The sequence below is a fragment of the Ambystoma mexicanum genome, chromosome 1p (genome assembly GCF_040938575.1).
Source record: "Ambystoma mexicanum isolate Mex_15411 chromosome 1p, UKY_AmexF1_1, whole genome shotgun sequence".
NCBI classification, from domain to species: Eukaryota; Metazoa; Chordata; class Amphibia; order Caudata; family Ambystomatidae; genus Ambystoma; species Ambystoma mexicanum.
This window is the reverse complement of record NC_090921.1, coordinates 773,123,467-773,136,612: the sequence shown is the minus strand read 5'-3', so window position 1 is coordinate 773,136,612 and position 13,146 is coordinate 773,123,467. Positions and strand designations below refer to the sequence as shown.

Below are 13,146 nucleotides of genomic sequence, written 5' to 3'. Positions count from 1 at the left end.
CATGCGTTCTACCAGACCATTAGCCTGTGGGTTATACAATGCAACCCTATGATGACGTATACCAAGATCATGCAAAAACTTTTGCATGTACTCCGACACAAACTGGGCGCCATTATCGGTCACCAGCCCCGCAGGCACGCCTTCCCTGTCGAACACCGCAGAGAGGAACTCCACCACTTTCTGGGCAGTAACAGTAGCCAAAGCTGTGGCTTCAACCCATCGGGACGTGTAATCCACCAAGACCACAATAAATCTTAGACCCCCCCCCCCCCCAATGAATCTATGGGGCCCATTATGTCAAGCGCCACCTTGGACCACACTTCACGGGGCACTTCCACAGGATAAATGGGTTGGGGAGTTGAAACTTTGCTCTTGTCACTAATGGAGCAGGCCGCACAATCCTTCACCACATCCTCCACATCAGCGTCCATTCGGGGCCACCAATATTCTTCTCTGAGCCTCCTCTTGGTCATGGACCTTCCTACATGCCCCTGGTGGGCCAAATCAATGAGCTTCCCCCTAAGGGAAAAAGGAGGTACTAACCTCAGGCCCCTGGCCACACCCCATGGACCTACAGACAATTCCTCCCGTACGTGACCATACAATTTGGATAACGCAGTACCAACAACCCCACTGCTGAGCGCAGTCTATTTCCATCAATTCAGGATCAGCAGAACATTCTGCACTCCATTCCAACTCCGACACAGTGGCAACCAAGGTGCAATCATCCCCCACTACATCCCGAACTACATCAACATAATCAGACCTCGGAAACCGCGACAGGCAATCTGCTACCGCGTTCCTCGCTCCCGGGACATATTCAACCTTGAAATTGAACTCCGCCATATCAGCCATCCACCTCATAATCCTTGAAGACGCATGGGACAAGCCCTTGGTCGTCAAGACGTGCACCAAAAGTTTGTGGTGAGTGCGCAAGGTGTATTCAATTCCCCACAGGAAGGTCCTAAAGTATTTAGAGGCCCACACAGCCGCCAGTGCCTCCCTCTCTATGACAGCGTACCTGCCTTCAGCCTCTCTGAGCACTCTGGATGCAAAGGCGATGGGCCGAAGCTCGCCCTCCACCCTCTGCTCCAAGACAGCACTTATGCCATACTCACTCGCATCCACAGTGAGATATGTTTTCCTGGCCGGTAAAAAGGAACCCAAGGATGGGGCTTGCTCAATCTCCTCCTTCAACCTGAGAAATTCTGTTTGGCACTGGTCTGACCATGCAAAATGCACACCCTTCTTCAGCAACGACCTCATGCCAACAGTCTTGTCTGCATACGACGGGACAAATCTGCAGTAGTACTCTGCGAGACCCATGAAGGATCTCAACTGATCTTTGTTTACTGGGGCCGGTGCATCCTTCAACGCTTTTACCAACTCTGCCCTGGGATAAATACCTTGGACATCTAACGAATGTCCCAAAGAAGTGTCACTGGGAACGCACACTTTGCACTTGCTAAGTTTGAGGGTGAGACCACAATCCCTCAAGACACACATCACCTCAAGAACCCTAACATGTTCAGCTCGCGACTTATCCCATACTAAAATGTCATCCTGGAAACATTTTACACCCCGAATGCCCCCAAAAAGTTTCTGCATTGTCCTCTGGAACACCGCAGCTGCGGAGGCCAAGCCGAAGGGTATCCTACAAAAACGGAAGGCGCCAAAAGGGGTGACAAAGGATGTAAGCGGGCGAGATTCCACATGCAGATCTGATGATATGCAGAGGAAACATCAAAAGTAGAAAAACAGGAAGCCTCCGACACCCGGGAAAGCATCTCATTGATGTTGGGCAGGGGGTGTCTGTCAACCCAAATACTTGAGTTTAGATCTCAGATCTACGCACATCCTCATTCCTCCATCACCCTTGCGTGCCAATACTACCGGGGCCAACCATTCTGAACACTCTACTTCCTCTATGACCCCAGACTCCTTGAGTTTGTGGAACTCTTCCTTTAAGGAATCACGAGCCATGATCGGAACTCTTCTGACTTTGTGTACAACAGGCACGGAACCTTTCTTGAGAACTATCTTGTGTGCAAAACCCTTCAATTTGCCCAACTTTGAAGTAAATACTGAGGGAAACCTGCTCTGCAAAACTTCCGCTGTGATTCCCACAGGCAACATGGCACAGTCATTCCCTTCACATACACTCATCACAGGGACATGTTTCCCCGGTCTAATTTGCAGCTCCAGGGCAGCTTGTTCGTCCCAACCCAGTACGGGGTCACCTTTGTGAGCCACATACAACTTACCCCTAGTCATTCTGCCTTCAAACTCTAGGTCAACCCATTCAAACCCTAAAACTTGGATGGACACTCGCCCATAGGCACACGGGTTTATATCACAAGAAGAGAGTTCCGACACCTTCTTGTGGAACTTGACTTGTATAGTTCAGGGGATATCATAGTGTATGGAGAACCTGTGTCCACCATCATCTCTAACGGAACGCCATTGACCATGAGCATTGCCCAAGCTCTCTTCTTGCAGCTCCCCACACTCAACAATGTCCCTTCAGGCACACCTCCTTCACCCTTGTCGGAACAACCCATGTAGCCCACTATTGTCACATCATTCACATCTAGCATCTTCACGGACTCCTTAGCGGAGGCAACGCCCCTGCACATGCGGGCATAATGTCCCATGGCTTTGCATTTCCTACAGTCCACATTGGTAGCAGGACATTCCTTCACACCCGCTGCATGCCCTCGCCAACCACATCACCTGCACTGTTCCTTCAATGAGGGTCCTGCTCTGCCATCCTTGTTCCTCACTTTGGCCTTGACAGTCCTGCGGGGGATCACGGCATGTACAGTTTCCCCTTTATCAGCCATTTCCCTCACACTCTTCCTAGATTCTTCAATTGCGCGGGCAATCTGACTTTTTCTAGGGGTGGGTCTTTTTCAATCCATTGTCTATCCCCGACACGTACATCACACGTGCGCATCATTACTTGGTCACGGATGTACTCATCGACGGTCCCAGTGAACTTGCAAGTTGCAATCAAAGTGCATAAGGCAGTCACATAAGCATCTATACCCTCACTGGAACCTTGAGCCCTCGAAAAGAAATGGTACCTCTCAAGAACAACATTGGCTCTCTTGCCAAACCGCGCTTCCAACTTGCCCAAAGCCGTCTCATAATCGAGCACCACTGGTGGTACTACACCACCCTCACTGCCTCCTGCCTGGGCAGCGGGGGTAGCGTGCACATTGGGGCCAGGTAGGTGCCTGAATAACCTGAGGCCCTCAGTTCCCAAGCAATTGAGCAATGCCGCCTCCTTCTCATCATCCGTGAATTTGGCACCACCCGCGGCTCTGAGGTACACTTTGAAGGTGTCCACCCACAAGTCCCACACGACAGGCGGCTCCCCCGGACTGGCCAAGAATGCAGGTGGCAGACGTGCATTATTGTGCTGCATATCGAGAAGTCAGACAGGCTTGCAATGAACCAATATGCACTGCGCAACTTTGTATCAATTAGTATCCTTTGTTCAACCTCCTCGTGAGCCTGGCAGAGCAACCAATGCTGGAGTGTCACTGTACAATACAACGTGCCTGAGCAAAGACAGATGTGGCCAGGATGCAGTCACGAAACACTTGGAAGACCCTCACAGGGTTAATTCTCTCTTTGAGCGGCTGGAGGGAACGCCCCCAAGGCAGGAAAGAGAACGGAGGCGTCTTGCGTTTAGTCCCGCCCCCCTCCAGCCGGCATCGATATCCACTAAGGGAACGGGGCGGCAGGTACGGGCTCGCCCTGGCCCCCAGCCCCGCTCGCGCCCGAAAACAGGGATCCCTTCCCCTCTCACCTGCAGTCTGAGGAGGCACCGCGCTCAACCCTGGCTGGGGAGCACAGGCTGGAAGTACATCGGCTGTCCTGGTGCCGACATGCGCGGAGGGCCTCCCTTCCACGGGACAACAGGCGCTGCAGCCTACGGACGAACTGGCGGGGGCTGGGAATGCTGCTGCTCCCCACTGATTACGGGCGGTACTCGACGCGGAAAGCGTCGGCGGGAGTGCTCACCTCCACACGGCCCCCGCTCCTCCTCTGGAGCAGGCACTCTCCCAAGGGTGAAAAGAGGAATGTAGGCAACTGCTGGCGGCTGCAAGGGCAACGTGAGTCAGAGGCTGATTACTCTCGTCGCCAGTGTAATAAGGAAGCATACACTGCAGGTGAGTGAAGATCCTTTATTGGTAACCAGCCGGAGAAGCAGTAGTCAGCCTACACAGCACCTCTTCACTACAACTTCTGACGGCCCATAATGGAATCTCCCCTCTGCACAGAAGTAAACATGACATCAGAGAAAGAGTGGAATCCTACGAGGTAGAATTCCACTCAAGAGCAAAAGACACTTTACAACACCATTCTATTCATACAAACCTCAAACTTGTCTGTGGTCTATTCAGAGGATCCTAAAGGATCAGGAAGGGGAAAGGGCTTTGCAGGAAGGACTGGGTCTTGGTGCAGGGCTTCAGTAAGAGGAGTAGAGGTCAAAGAATAGTCCTTGGGGTCCGAAACGTGTAAAACGGATTTGGAAAGCTTCTCCCAAAGCTTTGGGAGAGTTTGATGAGTGGACTCATCTGGGTGCGGCTTTCGACAACACATCGTCAGAGGCCATAGATTTAGTGAGTGCGCCCGGTACAGAAGAGGATTTACTGCCATGCGTAGGCCACGAGGGCGTGTGCGCGGAGGGCATCGAACTGCGAGGTTCGAAAGGCCCCACCGAGGACTTTGACAGGCCTGCGGGTGCTGAAGCATTCCTTGACGGCTCAGCCACGGGAAGGCTAGGGGTTGTATGCTTTACAGCAAGTGGTGCGTGTGCGTCTGTCGCCGGGATGTGGCTTCCCCATGGCACTGCCGGTGGCATGAGTGTCGGGGCTGGGGACTGACACGGGAGCGCAAGGGCTCCACGGTAAGGTCAACTGCGTCCAAATAGGAGTTGCAGTCGACGACACTCTTCCTGTGAGGCGACGGCGCTAGAGAGAGAGTGACTCTCGGCCTGCAAAGCGTAGGCTGCCCACTGTTTCGTACGTCTGTCTTTCAGGGTCTTGGGCGAAAGAGTTTACAGGCTTTGCAGGTACGCTCATTGTGATCACGAGGGAGACACTGAATGCATCGTCGATGGGTGTCCTTCCACTAGAATTTGACGTTGCAAGACGGGCAAAATGTAAAATGCTTCTTCTCCATAACAGACGGAAACGGCAGCAAGGGATGAAGAAAAGGTATTCCCAAGAGAAGAAAATACAAACGGTGTCCCACTCTCCATACTGTTAAGGCCGGGCGGCTAAGACCAGGTGGAAAACAGTAGCTGAGCATTCACTGGATGGATCGTCGAGGCAAGTGAACCGCCGAAAAAATTGGAAACCGCAATATAAAACTCTTACGAGCGCTGCATAATGTGCGACCGACTAGATAGGTGGAAAAAAAAAACAATCTGGTGGGACCTCGATGTGTGAAGGATTTTGGGTACACTACACATCACGTTAGGGATTGTGTTACAGCCTGGCCGATGTCGACATCCATTTTCGATCTTCGAAAAAAATGCAATAATACTACACGATTTCCACTAGATGTCCGACTATATGCACAGGACGTGATCTAAGCAGATTCACAGACATCAGCAATATTGTATATCACCATTCAGCCAAAAAATATAGAGGTATGACATTTGGTGCATATGGCTCAGCCCTAGTAGCAACTTTGTTACAGAATACAAAATAAAATAAAACACCTGAATTTAAGGTTAGCTAAGCTAATTATCCTGTTGTGTCCTTCACTGTTGTGAATCTTCAATAGGTGTGAAAAGAAAGGTGGGTGCACTTTGACTGGGCTTGAATGCTGTATACAAATCACTCAAAATAACATCCTCAGAGCTGTGTTTGGCATTCCCAAAGGAGAGCACATCTCCCAGGCAAGATGGGATGCCCACTGGCTCCCAGTCAAAGAGTGCATACTTTTAAAAACCCTATCAATTACACAAAGGTGCCCATCACTCACAGCACCTCCATAACTTTCAGAACAAATAGTCTAAGCCACCTCTTATAGACCTAAGCATTCCCACCACTCCAATCAGCTCAACGTCCCTACCTTCAAAAGAGCTAAAGTTGGAGGCTCAAGCTTCCTATTTCTAGCGCCTAAAAACTGGAATGACCTGCCCACTTCACTCAGAAATTAGACCTCCCACGCAGCTTTCCACAAATCTCTTCAAACCAAGTTTTTCAACTAGATCCCACCCCCACCCCTTAAAATAAACTCACCATAAGCGTAAGCGGGTTCCCCCGGGAACCTTGTGTTAGGCAAAGTTTGAATGCAGTACCCTCTGGGAACGCTACAAACAACTATGACTACAGGTATAGGCAACCCAACCTTTGGTATAAACTTGTACTACACAGTTTTGGTAGCGTGTTGAGCAGCCAGGCTTATCTCAAGAGGGGAAATGTGAGCAGTAGTGGAGTTCCACAAAAATTCACAGTTACAGGTATTCAAATAAACTCTTACACTCGAGGTTGCTTGCATAAACAATTATTAATGTATTGATCAGTCAGTTATAAAGCCTTGTTTAGAAGGGAGCAATATAATAGTAACACAAATACATGATAGTACTGTACACTCAGTGTCTGAATCAGACAAAACCCTTTTGGAATGGCCCACAGACAACCTACACCCACAAAGGACTTCAGTAACAAGGGTGCTCGGGACATTAATATCTTACTGTTGGCTTTCAGAACACTCAAAAGTTGGTAAACGGCAAAGGTTATTAGAACACAAGAGATCACCAATATTCGTAAGCAGGGCAAATACTTTCAGATCCTCTGAGAAGAGTCATACAATTCAATAGGCTAAGCCAAAGTCAATAGGCAAAAGTCTTGTATAGGATGAAGCACGTCTGGCAAGTAAATGGAAAAGTCTTTGCACAAGTTCTTAGGAGTCTGTGATAAAAAGAAGAATCAAATGTAGGGCCACAAGCTGATGAGACTTGTGAGTTGCAGAAGTTACAAGCACTTCCATAGTAAGAGGTAAGTTCAGACTTGTTTTACAGTACCTTAGCAATGAAGAAAAGATGCAGCTGATGACTTCTGTTCCTGTGCAGCTCTGCAGATCTCACTGTTCCTGGGCCTCAGTCGTGGGGACAAGATGGAGGACGTCAGGGGACTCCTGCAATGCACTGGGACTCGCAAAAACTGGCAACCGGCAACTTCACTTTTAGTGGCTGTTTCGCGTTTCAGCTCCTTGCGATCACCGCAAATAGGAACAACACAGTCGTGGCTGTTGAGGTGGGCCTTCCTTGCTTCTGGGGTCCCGCACTCTGTTGAGGGGGCTCAGGCTTGGTCAGTCCTGCTTCCTGGGAGTCTGGAGGATCTTTCAAAAGCTCTAGGCCACAATCTCACGATCCTCTCCCTGGCTCTACGGTTTCCACCACCTACTCTGGAAATTCAACCAGCTCCGAGATGGATGTCCAGGTGGCTTACTTTGGAGTTGATTGGTCCCACCAACTCAAAGGGAGAAGTTGTCCTTGCAAGGGCTTCTCTGTCGATGTGAACTTGGCAAGTTGGCACTGCAGCAGGGCTTCACCAGGCAAACCAACAGTCCAGGAGTTGCAGCAGGCGTCCTCTTCCAGATCTTCGGTTCCTTCATCCAGTGGTCGACTCTGCCTTCCAAGCCAAAAGACTTGCCTTTTATTCAGTTCGCTTCCATTCATTCCAGCCTAGCTGGCTGTCACCCAGCAGGGTGGCTGTCCTTGCCGGACATCAGCCAGCCAATCACAACAGAGTGCATTTGGGTCTCCTAGGATACTAAGCATGGGGAGTTTCAGGCACCTCCCTCACTTCCTGCCTACCCCAGACACTGTGTAGCCAGAGGCGGGTTTCACTCAGAAAACCCTCCAAAGGCAAAATGAACAAAGACCAAACCTGGCTTGGCACGCAGAGAAAATCTCTAGAAGGACCTTTCCACAAAGACATGGCGAAAAAAGAAGACCGGCGACCATTTTGTCAAAGATGACTCTGCGCCATTTTGAAAAAGATAGCTCCCGCGGTTGCTTTACCTAAGGCTGCGAACAGCCGCAGTAAACGCAAACCATGGTAGTTCAAAATGAAACCACTGCCACCAGCCATTAAGTGAGGAAAGGGTAACAAACATGTTACATGAGGATCTAGACACAGGGGATACCAAGTAACCCCTCCAGCACTCTATTGTAAGATAGTGTGTGCTGGGTCTAGAAAGTTACAAGGGTAAGTAAAGTCAATTTCACTTTACTGCTCTGGGAAACAGTAGTTAATCCCAGAGAAGGTATTTAAACCTTGGGAAATCTGGAAGACTTCCCAGTGTCACTGCACTGAAGGTGCTTTTTGACAATTGTAAAAGATGATGCCTATGGAGGTTGTTAGACTCCATAACCAAAAGAAACAGTGTAGAAAATCACATTAAAATATATGAGAGTGGGGAAAAAGGGTCACACTCTCTCCAGGTAAAAACAAATCAAGTCCTCAAAATCCAGCAAAGTTGCTGGGGGTCTCTAAGGTGGAAGGAATTGGCAAATTTGAGAATTTTCCCTAACACCTTGGAACCTTTAGAATCAAAGCTGCACATCATGTAAATGTCATAACTTTGTACTGTCTTTTATCTTTCTCACTGTACCGAATAACACCCACAGTTTGTCATGTTAGTCTCACTCTAAGTAAGCCCTATTGTAACAGCGCCACGATGCCCCGGGCTGCCTTGTGCGTTTTATAAATGTAAAAAATAAAAATAAATAAAGAACTGTAGGTGAGGTGTGTCTTGGCCTGCTTGCCATCTGTAAAAGCTTGCTGAACGCATTCAGTGTGAGCGAGTAACTCAGGAGAATGCTGGGCACATGGAATGAATAAGTGCTTGGGAGCATTCATTGAGCCTGAACTGTGACAGAGGGTGGCTGGTAGGTGTCTGTGCATTATCAAAAGCTTAGATTAAGTGGAACCTACTTAATGTGTAAACAAAGCAATTAAGGCAGATGGAAGTTTCAGATCTCTTTTGGTCAATCATGTCGACTCGATCTTCATTACAGATCCCATCCTTGACTACCTTGCGCGTCAACTCTCACTACATTACCTAGGCTTTTGGTACATATAAGGTCAGTCTCAATCCTGCTGTTTACCTGTGAACTGTGAATTCAAAGCCGGTGGATTATGTAGGATGTCCTTCCACAGCAGCTCAAACTCTGGTATCCTAGCAACGTTCTGAAGCAGACGCACCAGGTCCCGGCCAATCATGCAGCAATCCATGAACTTGGAGGGGGAAAGAAAACAGTGTGTTTATCCTTTGGGACAGTCTGTTTCATCCATAAATCATCTCACGTAAAGTCAACAATTTTAGCTTTTGTAAAGGGAGCGTGCTAGGCCACACAGACCACCTCCCATGTCACAGGTTGGTGGTGGCCAGTGTAGCTGAAATAGGCTGACTGCGTGAGTAGTGAGAAGTATCAGCACTGTCTACGGTCACTGTCTCCTCAAACCCACTACCTTTCAGGGAAGGGCTGTTGAAGGTATGGCCAACAGAGCTTTGAGGATGGATTGTAGTTTCCGTACTATCGCCTTGTCTAGCTTGATTCTCAGGCCTGTCTAACTGCAGGATCAGATAGAGTACTGGGCCTAACCATGCAGCCTTTTCCAGCCTTATAGGTTGGCCAGGAAGGTGGGCACAGGAACCTGAGAAGTAGTATGAGACAAGCTTTGTGGGAGTGCTGTCTCTGCTTCCCCTTCAATTCCCCCTCATCAGCAGTCCTGCATATGGTCTAGGAACAGTTAGGTGAACAGTAGGTATGGGCAATGATTAGATGGCCCACATGGGAGAAGGAGACAGGAATTGCATCACTCCTTTTCCTGAAGACAAAGTGGGAACCCCCCTGCAGCCCAGCACTTGGAATCCATTGGAAAACCACAAGAAATGTGTACACTTTTTTGCAGGCTGCATTCAACATAGCAATGGCATTAGTCTTGAATCCATCTATGTGGTGCAAAAGCATCAGCCATGAGCCAAAACTGATTGTGCTCATATTGTGAATGAATGTTCTAAGACTTTAACCTCTGCACTGCAGTCACCGTCTTTTAGTAGGCGGCCAGGCATAAGGGGGTACGGTGCCAGATGCAGAGAATCGTGGAGAGACAAACTGTCCTTGCTGTAAACCAAATGGTATCCCAAAACCAGCTTTGAAGTTAAACAAGTGTAATATTTTGTATCAAAAAAGAGCTCTGAAGGTTAACTAACATCTGTCGGCTCCAGTAAGGAAAGACAAAACGCAACGGACTGCATGGACCAAGTGGCAGTGTACACCACATTATTGAGGAGAGCCGTTTATTTACTTATTGTGTGTCTGCAAGTGTGTTCGTGCAATTAAGTAGCTTGGAAGGTCCGTCACCTAAAGCTTTCCATGACCATACAGTTCTCTACATTCTTTTTGCATTTCAATCGTTTAGCTCATTTGGGTTGTGTGCTTTTCATCCCATTCTTGCTTGGAGTTTCTCCTGAAACTAGTGTTTGTTTCTAGTAGGCATGTAACTTTTGATCTCAAATTGTCTGAGCTCCCCTGTCAACTCAAAGAGCATGCGCAGAGTGTGGTTCAAATACCCTATCCTCTGATGGAGATCTAATTCCAGGAGATGTAACTGCATGGTGCTTACCCGGTCTCGTAGCAGCATCATACAAAAGTCAACTTCCTTTTGTCTCAGAGTCAGCAGTTGAGGGGTACCGTGATGGTCGACAATTAAGCGTAGATAGGTGTAGACTGACATTGCAATCAGAATGCTGCTCTTCATGACCCACTCCCTTAAATAAAAACACAAAAAAGGCGTGAACAGCAGTGCATGGCCTACAATAAATTAACTCCCCACAGACTCGCTCACACACATTAGTTTAGATCCCAGCAGGCTGCTCCAAATCAGTTTTTGAAAGTCAGATGCTGCACACACAAAACTTCCCAATACTTGTCAAAGCGGATTTAAAATTGCACTTCTCCCCGCCAAACCTGAAAACATACAGCCTGATGCAGTTCCAGTGATTGGGTAGTGCAAGAATGGCTTTTCAGCCATACCAAATGTCAAGATTAACTCCCCCTAATTAGTTATATACAAAACGTATAAAAACTGTCACAGTTGTATGACAGATGGTGATTGAGAATGGAGCAAGAACAATACAAAAATAACTTTACTAGGGAGATATACTTACTCCAAAATTAAGAACACGAACCTACTTCAGAGGGCAAGAAGAGACTGCTTGCTCATATTGTGGGCTGAATCTCACAATCAGAGCTCACGTTCTGAACAAACCAACAGGTGCCGTCACCTACTCCCCTATGCCCCATCTCCCCTCCCCCCGACCGTCTCGCCACTTCCAGTAAAGCACTGCTCTCCCCTTCAACTTACCCGTTTCTTTCCTGGGCCGTGGACATTTCCATAGCGACAATCTTGGGCAAGTATAAACTGGAAGCAGCATGCATGTTACCAGTTAATTCAAAGAAATACTTTGCCGTGAGCACCCCAGTTTATACATCTTGGGTTCTACTAACAGTAACCACCCCTACCGCCGTGTCAGCTTCAAAGGCTGGTAACACTCGGGAGCCAAGAAATAGTCCCGGGTTAACATCAAGGAAGGTTGTGAAGCCAATCAACTCGCACAGAAACGTGCACTGAAATTACACATTTAAACCTGCGAGTTGAGTGTTGCTTGCATTACCCACATTTTCCCCAACTGTCCTTGCACCTCACCGCTACTGCTCCGGTCCTCCAATCAGCAGTGTTCCTTACTTCTAAAGTACTGGTTTATTGTCCATCCCTGGCCCTCTCACGCAAACGTAAAGGACGGTTTGCGCGGAGCACCAGCTACCATTTCCATGATGGCCCTGCTCACTGAGAGACACATGCTCACGGCGGTTATTTTCTTTTTTTTATTACTATGCGAAAATGGCAAAATATGTTGATTGTTATCCTTTGTGTCATGGGGACAGCTTTGTAATCAACAAAGAGCTGGTAAACAAACGTCTGTTATTTAGCATGCAAATGCCTAGGTAAACAACTGCTTATAAATACACCTGTTATTTAATGTTAAGTTAGTCTATTAGCACAGGAGGGGCTTGCTAATATAAAGTAAAGGAACCACGAGCAACAATACGATTAATTCAGAGGTATCCTGACAGTAAAACCCTCTGAAGATACCTATATAGTTACACTCATGCAGACAGTGAAATAGAACGTATAGAAAATACATTGATTGATAAATAAATCAATCAAACATAGGGCAGGGAATAGGAACAAAAATTACTATTTTCCAGCGGATAACGTTTGTATCCAAGTCCAGCACTTGGAGCTCAGCTTCGGCACATGGAATGCACCGGTTCCTGCTGCCGGAAAAATCTGGTGGCTTAAAGCATTACTTTGGTTACATATGCATTATTCACTTAATGCTACACTGTAGGGGGATAGTCAGGGTTATAGTAGCCAAAATAATTTTCTGTGGTAGAATGCTGTAGATGTGGCCTGGTTTGCGCTGTTCCCCGTGCAATGGGGAGAAAGTGGGTGTACATCCCAACCAAATAATCACACAAGCTTAATTTCCTACAGTGTTGATCGGGGTTTGTGTGTGTTTCTGGGCTGAGGGCCAAAAACAGGTACTGGGTTTTGGTTGTTAGTTTGTTTGTTTGTTTATTTGGTATAGCGCGGAACCAAAACCGAAGGGGTAGCTGGGCGCAAACAGTACAAGATTACTTAAGAACTTAGTTACAGGAGAAATACAATTTATGCAGTTCGCAGTTAAATCAAGAAAAGTGCAGTTTATACAGTTCACGTTAGATCAAAGGTAAGTATAGAAGGAAAGCAGAAGGAAAATAAGAAAAAATGCGGAACTACGGTTCAGTCTAGTTGATCGGATGTCATACAGCTGGTTGCAGACGTCTAGTGTCTATGTGGGAGGGGAAGGTCAAGCTAAGTGTCATTGGCATGGATCCAAGTGAGGACTTTTCGCCTGAAACTAGAGTAAGGTTGGTCCATTCTGAGATCCAAAGGGAGTTTGTTCCAAGTTTGCGCAGCTATGATTGGGAAACTAGAGCCGCCGGCTGTACTCTTTTTGTATCTAGGCATCACTAAGGTGAAGGCGTTGGTCAGTCTAGTG

The 13,146-nt window shown here is 47.7% G+C and overlaps 1 protein-coding gene across 2 annotated transcripts in view; it reads right to left on the bottom strand.

Annotated features, from left to right (window-relative positions):
• Positions 1-13,146, bottom strand: part of INTS3 (integrator complex subunit 3) — a 1,800,341-nt gene that overhangs the window by 1,535,529 nt on the left and 251,666 nt on the right. For both annotated transcript variants that reach the window (XM_069651244.1, XM_069651252.1), the window contains exons 7-8: positions 10,665-10,809; positions 9,143-9,272 (exon numbers count right to left, since the gene is read on the bottom strand). In XM_069651244.1, coding sequence (XP_069507345.1) covers positions 9,143-9,272; positions 10,665-10,809 — 275 coding nt within the window. The remainder of the gene's footprint in view (positions 1-9,142; positions 9,273-10,664; positions 10,810-13,146) is intronic.